At 36.3% G+C, this 27,602-nt stretch overlaps 1 protein-coding gene across 7 annotated transcripts in view; it reads left to right on the top strand.

Moving 5' to 3' along the window:
* Window positions 1-27,602, top strand: part of RGS7 (regulator of G protein signaling 7) — a 552,379-nt gene that overhangs the window by 385,371 nt on the left and 139,406 nt on the right. For all 7 annotated transcript variants that reach the window (XM_082470550.1, XM_082470546.1, XM_082470551.1 and 4 more), the window contains 2 exons: window positions 22,699-22,805; window positions 27,256-27,307. In XM_082470550.1, coding sequence (XP_082326676.1) covers window positions 22,699-22,805; window positions 27,256-27,307 — 159 coding nt within the window. The remainder of the gene's footprint in view (window positions 1-22,698; window positions 22,806-27,255; window positions 27,308-27,602) is intronic.

The following is a 27,602-nucleotide window of genomic DNA, read 5'->3' on the forward strand; positions in this document are numbered from 1 at the left end:
TCTTGTCGCTTCATTCAAATCTAGAGAACATAATGGCAGAGAACATATATCCCCTCCAGTCTTTGACTGAAGTGCCAAGATCAATCAGTTCCCAATTATCACTTGATTTTTTTTTACTAATGGGAATCCACTGAAGTGATAACAAGTTTATGGTAACTACTGATTTAGTGTGTGATCTCCTAAATAGATGAGAAGTGAGGAAGAAGAAATTTCAAATGAACTTTTCATCTAAACCAAACCCAATATAAAAGAAATGGTTTAAAATGCAGACAGAAGAATAAGATCAAGGATAAATATAGATTTATCCAGGATAAAAACTTAATTTTGAATAGTTGCAAAATTTCTTCCTTTAGAAGTATCATCTGTTGTAAAAAAAAAAAAAAAAAAAACCTGTGAAAATTGAGATTCAAACAAAATTGAGATTCAACCAGATGTTTTGCTTACATATTATCAAACTGAATTGAATATCTTGTCACTGAATTAATTGAATCAACCTATTATGTTCACCATTATACAGAGTCTGTCATCTGCCTCTAAATCCTGCCACAAGTTCTCTAGAGCAAGTGCTATAAATTCTTTTAAATATAATAAAACTGTTACAAGTGGCCTTAGTATTCTATGGATTTGGTTAGTTTGCCAGTGAAATCAGAATGTATCAGAATTGAGAAAGTATATAGTATCTCTGTTATCCTTGATAACGTTTACTTGCAAAGCATTTCATGCTTTTTCCATATAGTTTTTAAATAGATCATTTCATTTGAATACCACAAAAATATCAAGAAGTATCCATGCAGACATAGTTATTTTACAATTGGAGAATCAACTGAGAGGAAATTATGACAAAAACCTGTTTAAATACATAGAAACGTGTCTCCCAATCTCTACTCTGTGTGTATGATCCTTTTTGCACAATTATTTCAGACCTAGACTCTACTTTTCCTTAAATGGTTGGCAACCATGAGAGGTGCATAGATCCACCTGACCAGATGTTTCATTATATAGTGTCTTTTGGAATAAAGAAATTTATTTTCTCGGATTTGGTGGTGTACTTACCTATTGCATCCTGGCCATACCCTTTGTTAGAGCTATTTCCTATATATTTCAACTCATATGTATTATAGGCAAAATAAAAAGAGATCTTTTCTGTATGCTCTTGTTTCAAACAATAGTCTTACTTGGGTAGTGGGAGGAAAGAAGCATTTAAAACACTCTGAACCTATAAAAATACATATTTTATTGTCCAGTCTACAAGTTATCCTGTCAATATGAAATAGATAAAAGTGACCGCTTTATTATTTATTGTTTCAATGCTAATGAACCATTATAGGAAAATATTCTTTCTTTCTAAGGCATAATTTTAAATTCTGATGATAATATGCAAGAAATCATAGATTGGAGCCATCACACACACCTCTAACAAGATTGATTACTTTGACCTTGTTCAGAATGATAGCTATTACCCAAGCATACATCTTGCAAATGTGCATTTTCTGTTTTAAATAATGCTTAAAGAAAACACTAATAAATTCCTCATATCTTTGAGTACCTGCTCCCAACCCATGTCCCTGCTACTGCAGCCAGAGCTTCATAGTTATTCATATGTACACAGGGAATACTATATGTTGTTCTAATTATTTTCATGTGAGATGAGCAAGAGCCATAGTTTCCTTTATGTATTCATTTTAGTGACTTATTAGCTTCTCCTGAGAAGAGAGCAGTAATTCCTTTTTGCATATATTCCATTAGTACCCCAGTTCTTTAAAATACAAATCACGGTATCTTTATATGGAATATAATCAGGAGCCTGTCTTTTGGTGGCCTTTGCCCCTTGGGAATACTCTAGCAAGGCAGAAAGTAAAAAAGTCTGCAAATGTTTACTCTATGATATCTTCCAATCAAAGTAATCCATACCAACAAGTAAAGCCCAGTCATATCTAGCCTATTGGGATCAACTCTTTCATTTAACTTATATCCTAGCCACACTTCCTTCTCTTCGTCTCCCCCATTTTTATATCTATTTATTTATGTTTTGCATTTGCATTTAAATACCATATTTCATAATGGAAAAAGTGAGTGCTATTGTCATTTTATTAATATAATAATGCAGTTGCTGTACATAATTAAAACTCAAAACCCAGAATGTACTGAAAAATCTTCATAAAGTCCATAAATCAAAGTTTTGATTGCCAGAATGGAGGCTATTACTCCCAGCTTGTCTGCCATGGTTTTAGCCACAGGCAGGCCATTTATCCTGCTGATAGATGCTTTTTCTGGTTTGGCCTTCTGGCTGTCTTCATCTCCCACCTCGATTACTATATTTCAATAACAGTAGAAAAAAATTATAATACATTAGCATTAATGAATTGGGTGTCCCCAGGTACCATACTGTGTGTTTTCTTCCTATTTAAATCATTATAAATAGGAAGGAGACAAAAAAGTTCACATGTGTTGAACACCAACTATATGCCAAGCACCTGTTGAAAACTTGGTATACGGTTGACCCTTGAAAAACACAGGTTTGAACTGCACGGGTCCACTTATTTGCGGATTTTTTTCAATTGTAAGTACTACAGTACTACACAATCTGAAGTTTTTGAATCTGAACATTCAGAACCCTGGATATGGAGGGGACTGACTGTAAAATTATACCCAGATTTTCAACTGTGTAGAGGGTCGGCACCCCAAACCCCCACACTGTGCAAGGGTCAACGGTATGTTATTCAATCTTAAAGAAAAAAGAGAGAGAAACTTCATAAAGTAGGTGGTAGACCAGAAAACTGTCTCAGATCATGAAACTACTAAGAGAGAGAGAACCAGTATTCAAATCCAGATACATTTGATATCAAAAAATGAACTCTTTCAGGTCCAGACAAGGAATATCAATTTCACTTTACAGATGAGGTTCCTAAGACTCAGAACAGACCTGAGATGTGGAGCTGGGATTCACACCTGCTGTGTCAGACTTGATGCCAACACAATGCATTTGTTAGAGATTCAGCAGGTACCCTCTGGCTATGCTAGTTCCCTCTTGATTTTTACTGGCTAACACATGCATCTATAAATGTCAGTCCCAGAGTTTTGTAACCTCTCTCAAGTTTACCTGAGTGGATGATTTTCTGTATTTTATTTATAGTTGCCAACTATTTATTAAGGAATATACTAAAAGTAGCTGGGAATGTAATTAGAATTGCAGTCTTTTCATTTGTAAAACTTGAACAAGCATAATGATAGCATCATTCAGTGTACTTTTGACTAGGTTATTAATTCCACTTAGGAACATTTTCTATCTGAGCAGAGCTTGATATTTCTATCTTATCCACTAGAAAAACCAAAAATAAAGATTACTCCACAGACCAAATTGCCCTGTGGTGTTGTCTAAATTCTTCTAGGATCTGGTTGGCCTATTTGCTGTCTTCTTCTTTTTAGGTCTTCACTTTCTTTATTATTACCCTTTTTATGTACACATGTTCCTTTTATAAGCCAACTTGAATATTTTTGTTTTGAAGAAGAAATAGGGCATGTACAACCTTTTAAAAAAAAAGGAAAGTAGGAAAAAGTAAGGAAAGATAGAAAAAAATTAGAAAGAAGGAAAGAAAAGTAGAAAGGATTGGTAAAGCTAATAAGGCCTAGAGCATAAGATATTGAAAATATATCTATTCATCAAGGTAGCCTACTCAGAAAAAGAAGGGAAATGTAAGTGATTATATCTGTTATCCAGAAGGAGCCATAGACAGTTGTATAAGAGCTATCTAAAAAGTCAGGCCCCTTTATCTTTTATTAAATATAACTATTTTTTATCTCCTAACTGAAGAATGAGTTAGGCTTTTTTCCCCCTCTGTATTTGAGTTGAGGGCAATACTACTTGCTCTATTTCTATGTCATAATTGTGAAGCTTTTCCTTTTATTACAACTAAGAATGCTAGGAAATGTTAGGTACAGTAGTACAGAAAACATGATGAGTGCTGATAGAAGCTTTGTAACCTAAATACAATCCTACTATGGCATGAATATACCAGTCTGTTCACTATCACTTGGTCACAAACCATACATAAAGATTACTGCTTTCACAGTAAAAAGATTATGCTTTTTAAAATAATGAGTCTGAGAAATTCAATGTAACATATAATATGATTTTTAAATTTTGAAAATTCCCATGTAAATGAGAAAGTCGTGGGTCTAATAAAATAAAATGCTTTTTAAATTTTGCAGTTATATTAACATTTAAGTGATTGGACCTCTTGAATTATCCAGAATTCCTCCTTCCTAATACCTGGGCACTGAGGCCCATTAGAGTACATACTGTAGAATTCTGGTTAACTACATTTCACCTGAGGCACACACTCAGAATATGGTTTGTGTCATTTTTCTATAAACAACGGCTCTTTTGATTTAATCTAAATTTTTGGAAGGGGGTCTTCCAGGTGTCACTAGCACTTTGATCCTTTTGAATGGCCAAAAGGGAGTGTCAAATTTTCAGACTCTGGAGGGTTACTTGTCTGTTTCAGCAAACCTGACATTTGATTCTTCCTTTGCTGAGTTTCATCCATTAAAATATCTGTGATTTGGGTAATTGGGAGCTGCTGTGTAAGCAATGATAAACATACCACTTCTTTAATCTTCTTCTGACTGTTTCACCAGTGAAGCCTTGGCCTTCATTTAATGATCTGCCAGGTTTTCCTTGGGTATTTCCTCAAGTGTGCCTTCTGCTTGGTAGGTGGTTCCATATATCTTTTGGGGAGATAGATGTCAGATGTCACACGTAGTACCTTATAATGCACACATTTTTCTTAAAACATTTTGGATTATTAAAAAACAATATAAGTCCACCATATGTAATTTGGGAAATGTGGAAAAATATAAAGAGAATAAAAAGTTCTCGTAAAAAGCAGTCAGATAACCACTAAAATTCTGGCACATTTTTTTAGTCTTCTTTGAAGACCTGAGCTTTTTTATTGGAATTTGTCTCACTCAGTCTTTCCCTCTCCACATCTGGGAGTTTTCCTGGGCCACTCAGGAACCAGTATCTCATGTCCCTTTGCCCTCATCTGTTTGTGATGCCCACATCCTTGCCACAGCTTCAATTGCCCTTATAATTTGCTGTGTCCCAGCACGATGACCCCCTGCCACCATCGCTTGACCCCAGCTACGGGCACCGTTCCTTCCTGGAAGCTATGAAGCCTGCGCTTCTTCCCAGACGTCTACTTTCATCTCCCAGACTCTGACTCTACACACAAGATTTGTTTGAGCCTTATGGAGAGTAGAAGGAAAATACATCAGGAAGCGTAACTATTACCCCTTCACAGTCCAGATCTGTCTCTGAGTCCTTTAGAAGCAGATTCCCTCTTGCCTTCCTCATGTCTAGTGACAGTGGCCAACATCCCCAACACTGACAATCTTCCAGGCACATTCAGGCCCAGCATATGGGCTAAATTAGCTCCTAGCCAATGAGAAAAGATGAAATTTGCCTTCGTCCTACTCTTAGCCACAGTTTCTAAATTCTCATAGCTGACTCTAGGATTGGACTTTTCCAAGGGCGTCTGAGGACTGACCTTTTCTAAGGATATCTTTTTGGATTGACCTCTTCCAAGGGCTTGTTGACATAACACCACCCCTGTTGACAGGCCTGGATTGTCCTTCCGTTGTCACATGATGGTCTGATTTCAGGACATTTTCCAAAGTCTGAGGCAGATATTCACTAGACTGTGAACTTTGTAAGTAGAAGGACTTTGTTTTTTAATTTGCTCCATATCTAGCATCTTTACTATGCCTGGCATACCTATTAGGCATTTAAATATTATTTAATTGAATATTTTTAACAAAGAATATTAACATAAAAAATAGACTGTTTTTTATCTTTCATATTTCACTTAACATTATATAGAGGGCATTTTCATATTTATGGCTCAAGCTCTAGATAGAGGTTTATCTCAAAGTGAAAAGCCCTAGGTTCCCATTACCCTACATAACACAGAAAGGGTTTAGTTATAGAACAGAAAATTAAACAATTTCTGGGGTTATCAATCCATAGGTTTCATATAATCTATTTTTCTCTAAGTAAAGGCAAGGATAAATGTTATCCAACTGCAGGAAAGTATTCTAAATTTTCTGAAACAGCCTAAGGAAGTTGTTTTTATTGCATGGAAAATGAGTTTTATGAGCAAGTGGTAGCTCCTGTTAGAAATAAAACATGATTTACGTGTTAAAATATTACAGCACTCTGAAAACCCAAGCAAAGGCATAGCAATGACATAACGAGAGTCTCATAAAAATCATAAAAAGACAACATAGTTTGGAAGTTTATCTTTAGGCCTCAAATAATATCGTATAAAGTGAAATAGCTGCTTTAGGTTATACTTTGATTATTTTTCTGAGAATTTTTCAAAAAATATAAAGCCATTAGAAAGTATCCTGAAACCAGGCAGGAATTCTTTTTTAAACATGATTCAAGGTCTGTCCACTTGCTTCCGGCTTAGAAAAGTAGCAGTTGTAGACATTTCTTTTCATACAGTTCAGGAGAGTGAGTAAGTAGAACAGCGTTTCTGGAATGACACATTTGTACCAACAAGTATCAGGAGATAAGATGATATTGCAGGTTGGATCACACGACTACTGAACTACTTACTCTTCTGGGACCTTTCTACTTGATCTGGTGTGTAGTGAACAGCTATTAAGGAAGGAGAGCATCTTGTCCCTGTACAATAGGCAAATTCCCATCACCTCACCTTTTTACAAACATGCACCCTTAGTTTTATTAATGCCTTCTAGCTCCCAAATGGCCTCCTAAATTTAATAAATATGCCTAATTTACTAACAGAGGTTTAGATTATTTGGTATTTACCCTTTTTGGTGTTCTCTGAGCTTCCTGGGTTTAGATTTGGTATCTGTCGTTAATTTTGCAAAGTTCCTCACCATTATTATTTCAATATTTCTTCTGCTGAATTCTTTTCTCCTGGTATTCTAAATATACACATACTAAACCTTTTTATATTGTCTCACAATTCTTGGATACTCTGTTTTGTTCTTTTTTATTTTTTATTTTTTTCTCTGAATTTCAGTTTGGTGGATTTCTATCTCCGAGCTCACTGATTCTTTCCTCAGTCTTGTGAAGTCTACTAATGAGTCCAGTAAGACATTTTTCATTTCTGTTACAATGTTTTTGATTTCTAGCATTTCCTTTTGACTCTTTCTTAGAATGTCTCTGCTTACATTACCCATCTATTTTTGCATGTTTTCCACTTTTTCCATTGGAGCCCTTACCAGAATAATCATAGATATTTTTAATTTCCTCTCTGATAATTTCAACTTCTGTGTCATATCTGACTTGATTCTGATGATTGTTTTGTTTCTTTACACTGTATTTGTCTTGCGTTTTGCACGCCTTGTAATTTCATTGAAAGCTGGGCATCCTCTTCCTTATAATAGGAACTAAGGCCTTTAATGTACTGATTTTTAGTAATCTGGCAAGTAGTTGGGCTGTGTTTAATGTTTGCTATAGTGATCAATGACTACAGAGGCTTCAAATTCCTCTAATGCTTTCATTTTTGTCCCTGCGCTTGACTTTGGGCTTCTCTTAAGCACTCCACCTCAGAGAACATCTGTTTATTACAGCTTTGAGGTGTAATGTCCTGATATTATACTGGATCCTTCAGGTGTTATGGTTAGGTATTGAGGAGTGGAGGAATTCTATAATCTCCAACTAAATCCCAGTGTGTTAATATGCCTTTGTCTTGGAGCTGTGACCTTCACAAATATTCTCCAGTTGTATAGATCTTCCATCTCTTTACAACTACCTTTATTCCCTGGCTGTAGCTTTCCTAAACTATTTTCTTGAAATACTTTCCTATCAGCTATGTTTTCTTTCCTCTTGGCTAGGTGAGATAGGAAGTCTAGAGAGGGCTGGCATGGAAGAAATGCCCTTTCTCCAGTGGGAATAGGTCTGGAAAAGTCTTTTCCCCTGCAGTATAGTCCTGTGTTGTGGAGAAAGCTCTGAGCATATTTCACAATGACTATTCTTTCTCTCCTCCTTTGAGAGCCAGGAGGGGTCTTTCTTGGGTCTTCATTATAGGGATCTGGTGGGATCCTAGAATTATAGCCCATGAAAGTGTGGTGCCTCCCCAGGACAAGCCCCTCGTGTTTCTCACTCTTCTGCTTGTCCATACTCAGCCCCAGGTCTTTGTCAAAATTGTTATTTTAGTGTTTTACTAGCTAATGGATCTAACAACTCTCCTCCAAGTAAGTAAATCTTGGCTGTGTCCCTGGATGAGTCTGTCTCTGCAGACTTTGGGGTGGAGGTTTGTCCTTCAACTTCAGTTCTTTGATTGGTCCAAAAAAATTAGTTGATTTTCAGCTTGTCCAGCTTTTCCTTGTTGTAAGGATGAGAGTAACAACTTCTAAGCGCTTTACTTGTCTCAGCTGAAACCAGAAGTCATTGAATTTTTAAGCACAGCATATTCCACTGCATTGTGAGTCTCTTGAGGATGGACCTAGAGACAACATCATATTCACTTTTGTATCCATGGGATGAAACCAAGCATACAGTGAATAATTGTATGGATAACAGGATGGATATATGGACATATAGATGGGTGAAGAAATGAAAACTCATAAATTGCTAAAACCTGGTATGAATCAATAATGGAGAAAAAGTTTAAAGGAAATAAGAAGGAGATATAATTTTATTAATTAATTATATAAGATAAGCCTAGGAAACAAATCCAGAATGCATAGTGACAAGAATTAGAAGGGAGAGCACATTTAGGCAAATTGGAGATAAATTAAAGGACCTTTCTCTTCACCATGAGTCTAATATCCTTCCATGCCTAGTCTACACCAGGCTTTCTCAAAGCTTTCATTGGAAACTGGTGGATGTCTTTTTTTTTTTTTCACTCATGCTCTGCATAATAAGACTATTCATTTTATCTAAAATTCAATATAATGCAGCACAACTCAAATTAATGCAAATTAAAGCAAGACACCATTTATTCCATCCAATGAAGAATGAGGAAATAAATAGTAATGCCAAGTGGTTCACAAGTTTACAGGGATACCAACACATTTACAACTTCCTGGTGAGAATTTAAATTGTATGCATTTCTGGAAATTAATTTTGTAGTATACAGAAACACTTTAAAAATGTGTGTAACTTTTGACTTCATTACTTATTTCTAAGAATTTGTTCTATGAAATAATGTAGGATTCATTTATCTGTTTTTGCTAGTATACCTTTTAGTTGTTTGTAATATTCTGGAAAGTTAAGGCACTAATAAGAGAGCAGGCCAAAAAAATAAACAAACCAAAAAAAAAAGTTCCAACTCACATAGAGCTTAAATGTTCATTGGAAAAGATTGATACTAAATAACAAATAGATAAACATGTAAAATGGTAAGTGGTAATGAGTGATATGCATATAATTAAAGCAAAGTAATATGGTATGTAGTGAGTAAATCCTATGTTATTCTGTGTAGTCAGGTTATAGTGCCCTGATGTGGTAGATTTCACCAGACATCAACTGGGGGAAGAAAGGAGGATGTTCAGCTCTCTGGAGGAGGAGTGCTGAGCATCTCAGGCAGAGAGAGCAGCAATTGCAAAGCCTCAAGGCATGAATATGCATGGTAAGTTTGAGGAAGAGTGAGGAGCTCTGTGTGCTAGAGCAGGATATGTGAAGGGGAGGAAGACAGAGAAGTAACTAGTGGCTAGATCATGTAGGATTTTTTTAAGGCCAAAGCAAGCACTTTGAACTCTATCCTGAGAAATATGAAAAATTATTGGAGGATTTTAGTAAGAGTGACATGACCTGATTTACATTTTTAAATAATCACTGTGGAAAAGAGCAGGGCATGAATGGAAACTCATTGAAATGTTGTTGCAGTGATTCAGCCAAAAGATGATACCAGATTGGATTGAGGTGGTGACGGCAGAAGTGGTTATTAAATAGGTAGATTCTGAGCTCATCAGATAGAATCATCAGAATGTTCTTATGGACTGGATGTGATGAATGGGAGAAAGACAGGTATCAAATACTGAAAATTACAGGCCAATATCATTGACGAACACAGATGGAAAAATCTCCCTCACCTATTTCTCTCCTTCTCTGCCCACCTCCCCTCTGGCAATCACCTGTTTGTTCTCTGTATCTGTAACTCTGTTTCTGTTTTGTTAAGTTTGTTCTTTTATTCCACTGTGATGTCTTTGTCTGGTTTTGGTATCAGGATGATGCTTGCCTTGCAGGATGAGTTTTGAAGGATTCCTGCCTCTGAAATTTTTGGAAATAGTTTGAGAAGGATAGGGGTTAACTCTTCTCTACATGTTTGGTGGAATTCACCTGTAAAGCTGTCTGGTCCAGAACTTTTGTTTTGGGGGAGTTTTTGTTTGTTTGTTTTGTTTTGTTCTTTTTACTGATTTAATTTGATTACTGGTAATTAGTCTGTTCATATGTTCTGTTTCTTCCTGATAAGTCTTGGGAGATTTTACATTCTGAGGATATTTTGTATTTTTGTGGTGTTGAGTGTAACTTCTTTTTCACCATTTCTGATTTTATTGATTTGGGCCCTCTTTTTTTCTTGATGAGTCTGCTAAAGGTTTATCAATTTTGTTTATCTTTTCAAAGAATCATTAATCTTTTCTATTGTTGTGGTCTCTATTTCATTTATTTCTGCTCTGATCTTTATGATTTATTTCCTTCTACTAATGTAGGGTTTTGTTTGTTTGTTTCTAGTTCTTTAGGTGTAAGGTTAGGTTGTTTGAGATTTTTCTTGTTTCATGAGGTAGGCTTGTATTACTATACACTTCCCTCTTATAACTGCTTTTGCTGTGTTCCATAGGTTTTGGATCATTGTGTTTTTTATTTCATTTGTGTCCAGGTATTTTTCTTATTTCTTCTTTGATTTCTTCAATGATCCATTGGTTGTTAAATAGCATATTTTTTAGCATCCATGTTTGTGTTTTTTGCAGTTTTTCTCTTATAGCTGACTTCTACTCTCATAGTGTTATGGTCACAAAAGATGCTTGATATGATTTCAGTTTTCTTAAATTTACTGAGACTTGTTTGATGGCCTAGCATATTATCTACCTTGGAGAATGTTCCATGTGCACTTGAAAAGAATGTGTATTCTGCTGCTTTTGGATGGAATGTTCTATATAGATCTATTAAGTCGTTTTATTGGCCAATGTTTTCTTATTGATTTTCTGTCTGGATTATCTGTCCATTGATGTACGTGGGGTGTTAAAGTCCCCTAATTTTATTGTGTTCCTGTTAATTTCTCCTTTGTGTCTGTTAATATTTGTTTTATGTATTTAGGTTCTCCTATGTTGGGTACATATATATTTCCAATTGTTACATCTTCTACTTGGATTGCTCCCTTGATCATTATGTAACGTCCTTCTTTATCTCTTGTTACAGTCTTTGTTTTAAAGACTATTTTGTCTGATATAAGTATTGCTACCCTAGGTTTCTTTTGATACCCATTTGCATGGGGTAACTTTTTCCATCCCTTCACTTTCTGTCTGTGTGTGCCTTTAGATCTGAAGTGAGTTTGCTTGTAGATAGCATATATATGCACATGTATTCATTCAGCCACTCTATGTCTTTTGATTGCAGCATTTAGTCCACTTACATTTAAAGTAATTATTGATATGTATGTTTTTATTGCCATTATGTTCATTGTTTTGATGTTGGGGGTGCCATTCCCTTCTGGCCTGCAGAATTTCTACTAAAAATTCAGCTGATAGCCTTGCGGGAGTTCCCCTTGTGAGAGTTCCCTTGTATGTAACTTGTTGCTTTTCCCTTGCTACTTTTAATTATTCTCTCTTTATCTTTAATTTTTGCCATTTTAATTACAATGTGCCTTAGTGTGGTCCTCTTTGGCTTGATCCTGTTTGGGAGTCTCTGTGCTTCTGGACATGGATGTCTGTTTCCTTTTACAGGTTAGGGAAGTTTTCAGCTATTATGACTTTAAATCTGTTCTCTGCTCCTTTCTCTCTCTCTTCTCCCCCTTGAGACCCCCATAATGAGAATGTCAGTATGCTAGATGTTGTCTCAGAGGTCTTTTAAACTGACCTCATTTCTATTTTTTTTTTCTTTTTACTGTTCAGCTTGAATATCTGTCTTCCAGCTTGCTGATCTGTTCCTCCCTATTATCTATCTACTGTTGATTCCTTCTAGTGTATTTTGCATTGCAGTTATTGTATTCTTCATCTCTGGTTCTTCTTCATATTTTCTAACTCTGTTAAAAAGTTCTGACTTCTCACTCTATTCATTTAATCTTTTCTCAAGTTCTTTGAAAGTCTTTACAATCACTACCTTGAACTTTTTATCTGGTAGATTGCCTATCTCCACTTCACTTAGTTCTTCTCGGGTTTTATCTTTTTCCTTCATTTGGAACATATTCCTCTGTCACCTCATCTTGCCTAATTTATTATTTTTGTGTATTTGGTAGGTTTGGTTACATTTCCCAACCTCAGAGAAGTCACGTTTTGTAGGAGACATCCTGTGCATCCCAGCAATGCGCTCCTCTCTTATCACCAGCTCTATATGCTCTAGGGGTGCCCCCTCTTTGGGCTGCATGGGTCCTTCTGTTGTAATGGGCTGACTACTGTGGGTGGTCTGGTGAGCATGGCTGGCACTGGTCTGGGTGGTTGCCAGGGCCTGCCTTGTGCACAGGCTGCCAGCCACTGGTTGGAGGGGCCAGGTCACAAGGCTGCTGGCTCTGGGGCCCCAGTTGTGTAGCAGGGCTAGTGTTGGCCAACTGGTAGGTGGAACCAGGTTCTAGAGTTGAGAGTTGCGTGGCTGGGGGTCCTGGATCTAGTGCTGATCTGCTTGAGGGTGGGGCCAGTTCCTGATACAGCTGGCTGTGGGGTTCAGGGTGTCCCAAAGCTGGTGTTGGCCTATTGGTGAGAGGGTCTGGATCCCAATATGGCTGGGGTTCCAAGGTGTCTTGGAACTGGTCTTGGCCTGCTGTTGAGCACAGTCAGGACCCAAGGAGTCTCAAGGCTGATGCCCTCCCACTGGTAGGTAAAATCAGGTCCTTGGGATAGTGCCAACACACTAGTGGGTGAAGCTGGGTCCTGGGGTCTTGGACTGTAGGACGCTGGGGTCCTGGAGTTTTTTGGCCCACTGGTTGGTGGGGCTGGGCCCCAGGGGTTCCTGGGTCTGGTGCCTATCCACTGTGGGTGATGGTGGTCCGAGGACTAGTGCTGGCCCACTGGTGGACAGAGCCAGGTCCCAAGGTCTCTGGCTGCAGGGCCCTGGGGGTCCCGGGGCTAGTGCTAGTGCATTGGTATGAGGGGCCTGGTCCTGGGACCTCTGGTCAACATTGCTGGGTCTCGGGGCAGTTGTGGACTTAGGAGGTCTTAAGGCAGCAAGCCTGCTTGTTTGGTGGGGCCGTGTCTCTGCCTAGCTAGTTGCTTGGACTGAGTTGTCCCAGTTCTGGTACAGACAGGCTGGTGGGAGGGGTTGGGGCTGGTACTAATTGGGGCTAGAGGGAAGATTCTAAAATGGGGCTTACCAGCACCAGTGTCCATGTGACAGAACAAGTTCCCCACAGTGGCTGCCACCATTGTCTGTGTCCCCAGGGTGAGCTCTAGTTGCCTCCTGCCTCTCCGGAAGGCTCTCCAAGATCAGCAGGTGGGTCTGCCCCAGGCTCCTGTCAAATTACTGCTTCTGCCCTGGGTCTAGAGCATGTGAGATTTTGTGTGCACCCTTTAAGAGTGATTCCCTATTTCCCACAGTCCTCTGGCTCTCCCAAAAGTAAGCCCCACTGGCCTTCAAAGCCAAATACTCTGGGAGCTTGTCTTCCTGGTGCAGGACCCCTGCACTGGGGAGCCCAATGTGGGACTCAGACCACTAGCTCCTTGGGGAGAACCTCTGCAACTGTAATTATCATGCCATTTGTGAGTAGCCCACCCAGGGGTGTGGGTCCTGACTATACTGGGTCTCTGCCCTTCCTACCCATCTGTTGTTGTTCCTTCTTTATATTTTTAGTTGTAGAAGATGTTTCCTGCTAGCCTTTCAGTTTTTTCTTATCAATAGTTTCTCTGTAAATAGTTGTAATTTGGGTGTGCCCATGGGAGGACGTGAGCTCAGGGTCCTCCTACTCCTACCATCTTGGCCACTCCTCTAGAATTTCTTGATTTGAATTCTGGCAATAGAGTCTTCTACTCTATATACTTTATTAGAAGAATCTTATGAAACCATATACTTTTTAGAGGCTGATTGATTTTAATCCTTTAAAAATATCTGGTGTTTATAAATTCTGGCTTATTGTGCAAAAATAGAAAATAATTTTGTGGAGGGGTGTTAATCCTTTTATTAGCTCATCCATATTTCTTCTTTATGTTTCTGAACCTGCCTTATTGTTAGTGTTATGCAATAATCATAGTTTCAATATTTAAAATGAAAATTGTTGATGGAAGTTTGTGCTGATTTTAAAACAGCAAAAAGAAAAATTATTTTAATACATTTCATTTTAATAAATTTACTTCCTCTAATCTCCAAATGTTTTCTTTGCAAAAGAGTATCTCTATTGATTAGATCCATGGGATATATTGTATATTAGAATTCTAGACGTCACTTGTTTGCAGGTTAACTTGTTTCCAACACACACATAAACCAGTATATAAACACAGAGAGAAGAAAAGAAAACTGATAAGTACATGTACTTATGCAAACTGGAATTTTTTTGCTTTGAATGTTGTAACGATTATTTAAACAGTTGCTGACATCAGTCCTGATATCCCACACTACACCCCCAGTTGAAGCAATGATTTCTGCAAAATACAGATGAAAGGAAATTTTATCTTGTTTTGTTTAGAAATTTCATAATAACTGACTATTTCCATGATCCAAGGGTATACCTTTGAAATTAGCTTTATATTTCATTATGGTTTAAATATCATTAAGGAATAGTGATTTTAAAAAAGTAGTACCATGAGCAGGTAATATCAGAAGACTATGTGGCTTATTCTTTGTGTGTGTGTGTATGTTAGTTTCTGCTTTATAACAAAGTGAATTGGCTATACATATACATATATCCCCATATCTCCTCCCTCTTGCATCTCCTTCCCACCCTCCCTATCCCACCCCTTTAGGTGGACGCAAAGCACCAAGCTGATCTCCCTGTGCTATGCAGCTGCTTCCCACTAGCTATCTATTTTACATCTGGTAGTGTATATATGTCCATGCCACTCTCTCACTTTGTCCCAGCTTACCCTTCCCCCCCCCCATGTCCTCAAGTCCATTCTCTATGTCTGCATCTTTATTCCTGTCCTGCCCTTAGCTTCCTCAGACCTTTTTTTTTTTTTAAGATTCCATATATATGTGTTAGCATACAGTATTTGTTTTTCTCTTTCTAACTTATTTCACTCTGTATGACAGTCTCTAGGTCCATCCACCTCACTACAAATAACTCAATTTCTTTTCTTTTTATGGCTGAGTAATATTCCATTGTATATATGTGCCACATCTTCTTTATCCATTCATCTGTCGATGGACACTTAGGTTGCTTCCATGTCCTGGCTATTGTAAATAGAGCTGCAATGAACATTGTGGTACATGACTCTTTTTGAATTATGGTTTTCTCAGGATGGTGGGGATGTAAATTGATACAGCCACTATGGAGAACAGTATGGAGGTTCCTTAAAAAACTAAAAATAGAACTACCATACCACCCAGCAATCCCACTATGTGGCTTATTCTTTAGGAGTGACATTTGATTTTCAAACTAAATGCATTTAGGGCATTCTGTCACATGGCATGAATTACTGGGTATTTGTGTGCATTTTTACAGCTAGCTTTTGCAAATGTATAGATAGAACATACATCAATCCAGTTTTTATCCATTTGGAATAAGTGTTACATTTGCTCTGTGCACACATCACTCTTAATTTACCATAAGATTGAGTTTTAAGCAACTGAAATTCTAATCTGCTATTGTATTTCATATTGTACATTTAAATTTATTGTTGGTGTTATTGGGGCAGGCACAATGGCAAGAGTATCTGAGGAAGAAAGAAAAATATCTATTTCCATTTGATACAAAGAGGCAAAATAAATGTGGCAGCATCTCTGCCACAACTTCCAGCATGAGTGTTGACTGCACACCATGTCATGGAATCAGAGTTGGAAACAGTTTAGTGATCCACCCCTGCATTTCCAGATGCCTACTTTAAAGTCCAGAGAAATGAGATAACTTAAGATATGTAGTCACAGAAACTAGACTATGATTGGAATTCAAATCCCATGACTTACAGTTGAGCATGTTTTTCCATGATATGCACGCATTCTTATTAAGTAGCCTGTGCTGTCTTTGATTTGAAGCAACATAAGCTAAAGAAACTCCCTGTCTTTTAAAAAATTGAACTATAGTGGATTTACAATGTTTTATTAGTTTCAGGTGTACAGCAAGGTGATTCAGTTTTACATATATACTTTTTCAGATTCTTTTCCCTTATAGGTTATCACAAAGTATTGAGTATAGTTTTCTATGCTATACAGTAGGTCCTTTCTGGTTATCTTTTTTATATATAGTAGTCCCTGTCTATTAAAGTTAGTTCAGTGTCTTACTTTCCTTCCAACTCATTCAGCCAGACTAACTGGTGGAAACTTTGCAGAATATATACTGAATTTTAGAGGGAATGTTGCTTTCCACTGTCATTTATTATTGCCTTGGCTCTTGTGATTGTTGTAGATTGCTTACATTATTCTTGAATAAACTCAGTGTGAGTTTTCTCTCATCTGAATACTATTCTAGCACCTAATCACACATATAAATAAAATAGAATTTTGTTGAAGTACAGCTCATTTTACACAATGATGGAACTACCAGTTATACAGAAGGATATACTATATCAGTGAAATGAACATGCTGATATCCTATAGTTACCAGATAACATAGATCTTAAACCAATTCTCCACACCAATATCACATAGGTCTTTCTCTCTCTTTTTAAAAATTTCAGCATTATTCTTCATATTGAAATAATCTCTTAAGGTGTCATACTTATTGATACTAGGCAACTAGACTTTTCTACCCCATGTGTGCGATAAGGGCCATTGATGTTTGATCCTGTTACTTTCAGTACCAATTTTTTTATTGAGTTAATTTTTTTGAGTCCTGGGAAAATATTATGCTTGCTTAAGAAATCCTCTCCATTCTGACTGCTGTTCCTGTGCTTCCTCTGTCACTGTTGTTTTTCAGCATTGCCATTCTTGGTGTGTCCTCATATCATTCCCCACCCCCCACCCCCCGCCGGCTCCTGAATTGGGGGAGTTCTCACTGATCTGTTGCATTTTCATGTTTCAGATTGTAAACCTGGTGTGCAGAATATGTTACCTCCGGAAATCTTTTCCTATAACTATGATACCAAATCTTTGGGATTTGGATCATGTTCTTTGCTGCCTAGGAATAAGTGTAAGTGTATTCCAGAGCAGATTCATCATCTGTACACTAAAGATCCCAGTTTGATCACCTGGAAGACTTTAAATAGTGTTCAATTGGAAGTGTTTAACATGATCTGGAAGCCTGGATCAATACCAGCTACTAGTTTCCCCACTGCCTTTTGCACTAGACTAAGTGCTACTGAATGTGTCCTTTCATAATACCAACTAACTGAAAATAACTCACATTTTTGGAGCACTTCTATGTGGCTGGCCTTATTTTAAGTGCATTGCACATTTATCTCAATTGTTCCTCACAACAGACTTTTAACATCAGCATTTTATTATCTTTGTTTTACAGATGTGGACACTGAGGCCCAGAGAATGTGAGCCTTCTGCCCCAGTCGTACAGCTAGCACATGCGGGAGTCAGAGTTTGAACCCAAGTGGCTGGCTTGTACATCCTAGCTGCTTCACCCCACACTGTGCTCCTTTGTTTGGAAATATTATTTGCTTGCATTAATTACCTAGTGTAAGCTTCAAAGTTGGTATAAATTATGCTTCTGTTTTTATTTCTCCCAAATAGAATCTATTTTATCTTATCTAATCTATTTTACCATATTGTACACTTCTAAATCCTGATTTTTGATTGCTAGAAGGCAAGCAGCACTTCATTTTTCTATGTGGAAATGATTTTTTTTTTTTTAAAAAGGAGAAAAGCCCCAATACTTACTTCTTTCACTAACTCTTACTATTGAGAAGATAGACGTACCTCAGAAATCCCTAACTGTAGTAATAGTTCACTTTTATTTGGCCTTGTTGGAGAAAAAAAATCTTCTGTGTATGTGATTTTTCTACATGATTAATCTTACCTTGCAAATGCCTATTCTAAAAAAAGTATAATATTTTGAAATATTTCTCTAATGACCACTTCCCTGTCTTCTTAAACAGAGAATAACAAGTTTAACAAAATCTTTCCTTTATGACTCAGAATCATCATGATAAATGTTGGTTATTTTACTATTTAATAACTTACCTCTGTCTACTTTTTAGTTTTTCTTTCCTTGATGTCATATCATCCGCTGTCATTTTTTTTCTATTTTGAGTGGATTTCCTTCTAAAATACTTCTCCCCGCACACTAATCATATTTGCTACATCACGTATGCTGTGTTGATAATGAAACAATCACATTTACTAATATATACACATAAAATAAAAGTAAAAATGCATGACAGGAATAAAAATATAAGATTTAGTGAAATTTTTTTATTATTATTTCTTCACTCAGAGGCATTGTTCCATCACTGTGAAATTATAGGGTATATTTGGGAGGTGCTGAGACTACCTGCTATGGGATCCCTGGATAAAGAAGATATTACTGAGTTCTGAAAATATGTTATAAATACAGAACTGAATATAGAAATATATATTTCTACATATGGAAATATAGAACTGAACACACAAGTCTCTTTTATAGTATGCTTTTTATCCTATTAACTTTCTGAAGTAGTTGTGATTCAAAAGCAAATTACACCATGCAGAATTCCTTTTACTTTTAAAGGATTTTGATAATTCTGTTGTTTAAGGGTTTGAGGTGAAGTAATGCGATGAGTACATCAGACTTAACAAAGCTACACTACGCTGTTCACATAGTTAACAGTTGTTTAGAGATGCATTTTTACTTCTCGGTTTGTTCATGGCTTGAACATCCAAATGAAAAATAAACTGGAATCTTAATGGTAAGTGTATTGTGAACTTTATCTAGTTGTGTGGGTGATGTGGATAACACATGTGCAAGACGATTCATTACTAATTATTTTGCTAAGAAGCATAATGTTGTGGGGCTATCTGGTGAGCCATTATTGGGAGGGTGATCTTGATAGACTACCCATTAGATTCTTTCAACACTTAGTTCCAAGACTGCCAGTGGTCCTCCAGCTTCTTATTAGATTAAGGCTGTGCTGAGATTCAGGAGCAGCTGGATCATGGGGAAATGTAGCTCCATGCTTATTACTAACAGTAAACAATTCAACCTTGAGAAAACTATCCCAAGCCCACCCTAAGGTCTCTTAGTGGCGTTTATGCCATTTATATCGCTATTATCTTTTCCCATGTAAAACAGAACAGTCCCACCTCAAAAGCTTTAAACGTATTTTGAAAAGATATTATGAACATCTAAATTATCTTGGCAGAGCTTAAGCTGCTCATCATCACGACACAAGATAACTAGTATTTTTTGTGCAGTATATGTTTTTCATATTCCATATGTCATTTATTCATAAATTTACTTATTCACTCATTCAGTAAATACTGATTCAGTAGCTACTTTTGCTATTGCTATGCTACCTGTCAAGCTTATAGCCTTAAATGACACAGAAAATTCACCCCGATGCCCTGATTTTCATCTAACCCTTCATCCTGTCTTGGTCATGTTCTCTGGAGGTCCTGTGATAGAGCATGTAACTTGTCTAATCTCAGTTTCTCTAGGTTACTGTTTGACCAATGATCTTGAAATCGTTTTATAAGGTTTGTTAGAAGTTCAGTCCTCTTATATATTAAGTTAAATAGTTTGATTTGACCTCTACATCGAACTGTGTGTGGGCCATGCAGAAACTAAAGTTTGATCTTATTGATACTGCCACAAATGTACATCTATTGAATTCAAGGCATTTTAAGAACCTATCAAAACCAATTTTCCTTATTAATAAAATGATGGAGCATGAGAATCTCCTGGAGGGTTGCAAAATGAGAATATATATCATTAAACCAAACAAAAATGGAGTATTGTACCTCGAAAAAAAGAGGTTGAGATTACTTGCTAATTTATTATTCTCTTCAGCAAGCATTTATGCAGGCCTAATTATGGTAGTGTTATGTGAAGAAAACCTGCAGACATTCATCTTTCCCTCTAGAAATGTATGATTTATCATATAATTAGTATCTATTGAATACAGAAAGGTAAGAACTTGCTTATGTTCATTTGCTTCTGATTTTCTTTTTTGCAGCTTCCCTATATTTACTTACACTATGTTTTCTAATCCTCATCAACACATTAGCACCTGTTTTTTGATGTTTCTTTGTTTTATTTTAGTCACACTCTTCCCTGTGCTTAGAGTTTAGAAACTCTTTACTATTAATCTTTCTGGGCATCTGTTCTCCTTTCTTGTATCTATACTCTGAAAATTTCCTCATGTGCCATAATTCAATTTACCTTTCTGGAAAGTAGTGCTAATAATATTTTCCTAGGCCACAGACTGCTGGAATAAAATGAATAAAGATGGTTGTAACAAGATAGGTGGGCCACCTGACTTTGAAATCCCCAAACAGATGTAATACATTGCTCTGCCCAGTGCTACCAGACAGGAACACCCAGGGATTCTGAACATGACCAAGGCTGTAAGCACCTGCTCATTATTATAGGCCAGCATTCTTCACAGATCCTATTACCATTTTAATTTTGTAAATAATCCACAAAAAGAAGACATAACTGGCTGATGCTATTTAGGACTGCCAGCTCCCCCACTCAGCCTAGTTGAAGGCAAATTTATGGAAGTGGATTTCCTGAAAGTACTTTAAAGAAAAGTAAAAATCATTCAGTGTGTAAGTGATGAAGCACAATAGCTACCACCTGTTGAGTATCTACTATGCACAGGGTACTAGTCCATCTTCTTCTTTATATATATTCTTATTTGATTTTCATACCAGCTCTGCAAGGTGGGTTTATTACCTTTATTAATGGATAGGAGAGTTACAGAGAATTTAAGTAACGAAAGCTAGTGGGTATCTCCAAAGGTTTTGTTCTTCCCACAATATCACACTACCTCCTGAGCTTTAATAAGAATCACAGAATATGTGGGTATATACTTATAAGCAGCTTAGACTTTGAGAAGATCTTGACTTTGAACTAAAAGGATGCGTAAGTGATGAAAAAAATCCTCCTTTGTAGAAAAAGAACATTCTATGCAGGGAGAGACTTGATTGGGAGTGTGAACAAGATGACTGGCACACTTAGTAACAGTCTTCTGGACACATGACAAAGAGGATGATTGGCAATTGTCCTTTATTATTGACAGGATCAGTGGAGTGGAGGCCGGAGGTAGAAGTTACCAATTAAAATATTTGCAAGATGCTAGATAATAATTAAAAGGGGCACTGTAGTACCCCATTACAGGTAAAATTTAACAATTAACTTATTATTAGACAATATAGGCATGGGAGTGAGGAGAGGAAGAGGGTTCTTATGCTTAAGTGGGCCATAGCAAGCAGTTTAGTGAGTCAGTACTAGCTGAAGTGTCAAAGTTACCAGTGATTGACAGCCGGAGATAGAGACAGATCCACATAGTCCTGGAAATTCTGTAAGCATCCTAAAGTTAAAGAACCATTTTAGCTATTCATCTAAAAATAGAAATAAATCTATAAATTGTACATAAAGATACACCAACAGATCAATAAATCTAACTTTTTGTATTTTCTATATACATGTATGCTTATGTTGGACTAAAAAGCTATCTTGAATAGTTCCATATTTTCTAGGCTTCAAGTTAGCAAACTAACTTGCAGTAATAATTCTACTGATCAAATTTTATTAACCCTTTTGTTGGAAGAAACTGTTGGCTGCTATAGAAGGATTGTGAGTATTACAGTATTATGTTCCAACTATTTCCCAGACTACTGGGAAAATATAATGTTTTCATTGTCATATAAACCTCTACATAGTCCATATGTAGAATACTGTATACAGAGTAGTAAAAGCTAGAGCAGTCTGGCCAACCACAGACTGCAGGCTCACTTAGTGCAGCATAAATTGTTCTAGATGCCTTAACATTGCCTGTTAACATTGCCTCTAGTAATGATCCACATCATTAGAAAAATTGCTGATAGTATTGGATATTCATATTACAGGGCAGGGGGTGATGCAAGCAAGAACACTTTTTAAAGTTTAAAGTGCTATATAAATGCCAAATAAAATTGTTTGTGGAAGATTATTAACATATAGCAAAATATGTCCCATCTATAAAATGAAGGAACCAGATTCTGTGATATGAGAAAAACCTTCAGTTTCAATGTTCCATAACTTTATGTTCTCATGGGCTGGTCGCCATGCACTGTTGGTCATTGCACAGTCACTACCAGGAAGCAGAGCCATCTTAGTACCTTATGTGAAAGAGCTGAAAGAAGTACAAAGACAGGCTTTTCAGGATGCTGAGAATTCCAATGCAAGAATGTGTTCAAAAGGAACAAGATAAAATTCTACATGGCTATATGTCAACAGTTTTAAAGAGAGCTTTTATATGTGTTTTTTTTGTTTGTTTATTTTCATGAAACAGTGGAGGCACTCCATTTGGGAACACTAATGGCTGCCCACGGCTACTTCTTTCCAATCTCGGATCATGTCCTCACACTCAAGGATGATGGCACCTTTTACCGGTTCCAAGTAAGTTTAATAAAAATATTCTTCAACAGTAAAAACAAGTCTGCATTTTCATTGTTTTTACAAAAATTTTGAAAATTATGGCTTATTTTACTTTGACTTAAGCTAGTTAGAATCTAATGATTTGTGAAAACTAAATTGTGTGATGATTTAAATTATATTTTATATAAAATGTTTGAGAAAAATTCAGACAGTCACAATGGAATTCAGGAAGATGAGAGAGTTCATCTGTAAGTAACATTTATTTGCTAGGAAGAGAGTTGAGAGGTGTAACTAAATTTGTTACACTGTGATCCTGTGTGATCCAGAGCCACCTACAGTCCAAGCAAATAGTCATGGGAATGCTTGAAGCTCCAGGATAGAATTTAGCTAATAAATACATATCCTCTGCATGTCTGAGACCTTCTACAAGTCTATGAAGACTGACATGCATGATGCTTTGCGTGCATATACTCATCTGAGACAGGAAGCCACCTTAGATAACTTATAAACTGACAAGAGTCATTCTAGGTCATTTTCAAATGAGATACCTATAAAGAATAATCTTTCAGGAAATGATGGTGGACTCTAATTTCAGTTATTGAGCATTCAGTTGACACTTGAGTTTACAGTGGTTTACCTGAAGTGTATTCTACATTTCATTAGACATTATGGTTCATTAGTAACTGACTGGAAGATTCCAGCCTAGAAAATTAAGGCACATATAATGCCGGAGTTCAAACTCTAGGTATTTTCAGAGGATTCTTCCCATTGTCCAGCTTTTAGACACTGGAGCATTCTTCTCACTAGCTCTGAATGATTAGATGTTCTATATCTAAATAAAGTGACTTGGATGCCTAAGGACTTGCTTGGACTTTGCAGTTGAAAACAGAGGGAATATGTTTTAAAAAATTGTTCTCAAATATCATTGTCCTCCTAGAACACTCTCCCTGCCACTTCCTTAGGGCACGTCTATCCAAGGCAGATAATCATAGGACTTTCTGCACTGAATAGCTAGTAAATAAAGCAATCTCCTGAAACTGTGATACTGACCTAAGTTTTCAAGCAATTTAAATTAGTTGAATCACTTAATTTTAAAAGGCTTTAAAATAATGAAGCTTTATCCTTTATAGAGTTAAATTTAAAGCAATGGTAGCTTAAAACAGCTTATTATTAAGTTAGAGTAACTTGTGGTCCTAAAGTTAGCATTTTAATAAATAGAAATTATTAGTGATTAGCAAACAAATTATGTATGTGTTACTAACACTTTTTGATTTTTTAAAAGGAGTTACTTTGCTATTGCAGGATTACATTTTCCATAAAATTTTATTTTCTTATACAAGTTTTTCATATGCAGACTCTAAGTAAACGTTAGGCCTAAAACATTCTTACAAATTCTAAATGAAATGTATTTTTTTAACAAAAATACCAACTTTTATCCATCTTTGCTATCAATATTACAAGTGAAATCATCTGTGTATAAAATAATATATTTATAAGGGAAGCATTGAATATAGTCTATCTGCTGACAATTATCTAATTCAAAAATTTCCCTCAAAACAAACTAGCTGAGACATGGCCTAAAATTAGTGGTGATGTCTTGAATTTGTATAATTTACAACCTTTAACTCTGCTCTTGTCATTCCCAGACTGAAGTTAGTAGGCAGACAAGGTTTTATTGTCATGCTCATGGGTCAAAGATGAGCAAAGCTGGGAATGGATCACCCTGCATTCTGCAGAAAAGGGGAGACTGTTTTTAAAGAGCTTTACAACTAAACAAGGGAATGAGCGCAAATGATAAACTAATTACATCACTACTAGGTATAGGCAAAAGATTATCAAGTTCAATATGCCTAAATAGATGAGAGGTGATAGATAATCTTTTAAATTACATGAATTAATGTTAAATATTAAATGTTAGATATTTTAATGACACACTCACATTCAAAATAGGATAGAAACATGACATATTTGTAAATCTAATAACCATACAATCTAAAAACCAAGGTTCTAAAAACAAACAAAAGAAACCCCAGAAAATTCAGGGATAATTTAATTCCTGCCACAGTGTCTACCAAGGCATTAATTAGTTTATATTTGAACAGCTCTAATAACAGAAAATACATTATTGTTCAAGGTGTTTACTTCCATTTTTGTGTTGGTTCCAAGCAGCATTAAGTTCTTTATTGCATTGAATTGAAATTCAACTCCATGGAAGGATTTTAAAAATCATGGGTTAAAATAGGAAACTTGCAATATTGTGTTTACAATTGCTCCGGTGAATGACTGAGATTCTAACCATCATTAGGAATCTAAAGAAGCTTTGGGGCATGAGTTTGAGGCAAACAGAACTCTTACTTTAATTTCACTGGTATGCCGCAGTAAATTTGTCTCAATTTTTCAATCATATGATTTTTGTATTTACTGTAAACTTGCAATTGTCTAATTATCCTCCTTAGCTAACTGAAATTGAGTTCTGACATGATTATCCAGGTCACTTTCATGACTTCCATCACATTAGTATAGGTGCCAAAGGTTACCGAGCCATGGCTAGACAGTTTTGGATCTGTTTTATCACGGCTAAAGGAGCAAACTCTGAAAAGCAGAGAAGCTCATACATTAAAATGTCCTAAAGCCTAGTTTAACTGTGAAAGTAAATTTTTAAATTCCAACAAACTATAAGGGTTTGTTATTTAAATTTTCTTTTACTATAAATCAAAATATTTTTCCTAGAAAAAAAACCTTGCAATATTAGTGAAGAGTGTTGGTTTTGTGCCTTTTCCACATAATATCACAGGATAAAATAGCTTCATTCATTTATTTTTACATTTCACTAAAGTAAATGTTAGAAAAATAAAGAAAAATTATAAGAATGCTATTGAAAACAGTCCTTGTGGTTTTGAGAAAAAAGTATGTGTCTGACCAGTCTGACTAGAGTATATATTTTTAGAGTTAGATAAATAGATATGCATACGCATGCGTGGACACACACACACACACACACACACACACACACACACACACCTCCCAAAATAAAGAAGCAACCCAAAGGGAATAATGCATTCTATGAGAAGTATCTCAAAAACTAGCAGCCCACATGAAAGGAAGATTTTTAACTACTTTGTCTCTCTATGGTTCTCCTAGAGTAGTGACCCAGTTTTACTCTCAGACTAGGTTAAGTGGATTCATTTGCCAAGGAGGGGGTGCTGTATAAAGCCTTGATATCCCCCTTTATCTAGTGCTTCAACTTTTTTACCCTCTAAATGTCTTCTGTCACTTTGTTCACATATATACAAAATTAGTATTAGTAGCCTTCTTTATGATACTGGAGCAATTCCCAAGAAAGCGTAGAGGGTAAATCAAATCCCCTGGGAGTCCTAAACACTTTGGAAGGGCTCTCTCCCAGAGATTCAAGCAGTTCTCCCAATTACCCTTTTCCCCTCCTTGAGAATCCCTCTTCTAGAAGGCAGAATTATCAAACAGGTAATCAGAGATTATCCTAAATATGCGTGTTACACACAGATTGTTAATATAATTGACTAATAAATATAATTAAGCCCACAAGGCTGATGTCTGCAGTCACTGTTCCATTGAATCCCAGAGCCATCATCATCCAAGGAAACAGTTTGAAAGAGTAGACTGGTGGTGATGGAGTATCCTCGGGGTGTGGAGCCAAGCATGTCCTGCCATCAGGGCTAGAAAAGCCCTGTCAGAAAATATAACATGCTGATGATAATAATTGGGTTTTCTCAATCAGACATTTTCTTTGTAGTTTCATCAATCAGTTTCTAGAATTTCACAGAATCATATATCTGTCTATTGTTAAGCAATCAACTAAGATATTAGTTTAAAAAAAATCATCTCTGACTTGTGCAGTTTAAAAATTTAGAGTAATAAGTGTCTCTATCAAGAAATATTTTTTAAAGTGAGGGGGAAAAGTTGTTTTAATCTAGCTGGATAATGTTGAGAGCTGCATTATATAATTAATAGAACCAAGCAAATGATTGCCAGATCTTAAGGAAAGATTCAGACGGTTGAGCTTTTGGATCTACTGAGGGCAATGATGAAATACATAAATCATAAAAAACAACTTGCTAAATTTAAACATATCTCATCATGAGTCTTCCTGAATATAATACTTTGCTTTCAGTCTTTGTGGATTAACACTTTTTATTTGAATAATGCAATCAGTCCTTTTACCTTTTTGTCAGATGACATACAATTGTAGCAAATGTACACTGTTTTAAATACCTGCTGGTGCGGCACCTATTTGGAGGCTGAACAATTGCTTAGCAAAGTAAATGTAAAAGAAAAACCTTACAATGCCTCTCTGAGTACTTTTTCTGGATAATAAAACATACATTGTTAGCAAACTATTCTAGATAATTGCTGAAGATAAACACAGCTCATAAACCAGGAACCCCACTAATTCTTTATGTGCCTAACCTAAGTTCCACTTCTTTTCATTCCACAGACACCCTATTTTTGGCCATCAAATTGTTGGGAGCCAGAAAACACAGACTATGGTCAGTGCAATATCTCCTCATTTTATTATTGACAACTAGTGTGTATGGATGAACCCATGCTTGCATTTTATTATTTGTCACTGAGAAAAGAAAACCACAGTTTTCAGTATGGGACTAATATTTCTAACATTGAATTTATGAATGGCCTTGTTTGGAAAGTCACCAAACCTGCTGGCAGCTTATTCCATGTTATAGTGCCCCCTGTGACTATTAAAAAAATACTTTCTTCTGAATAGATGAAAGAGTTATAAACAAGCTTAAAAGGGTTATTATTATTATTTTTCTGTACCACCTT

This window comes from Balaenoptera physalus (genome assembly GCF_965194825.1).
Source record: "Balaenoptera physalus genome assembly, chromosome: 1".
NCBI lineage: Eukaryota > Metazoa > Chordata > Mammalia > Artiodactyla > Balaenopteridae > Balaenoptera > Balaenoptera physalus.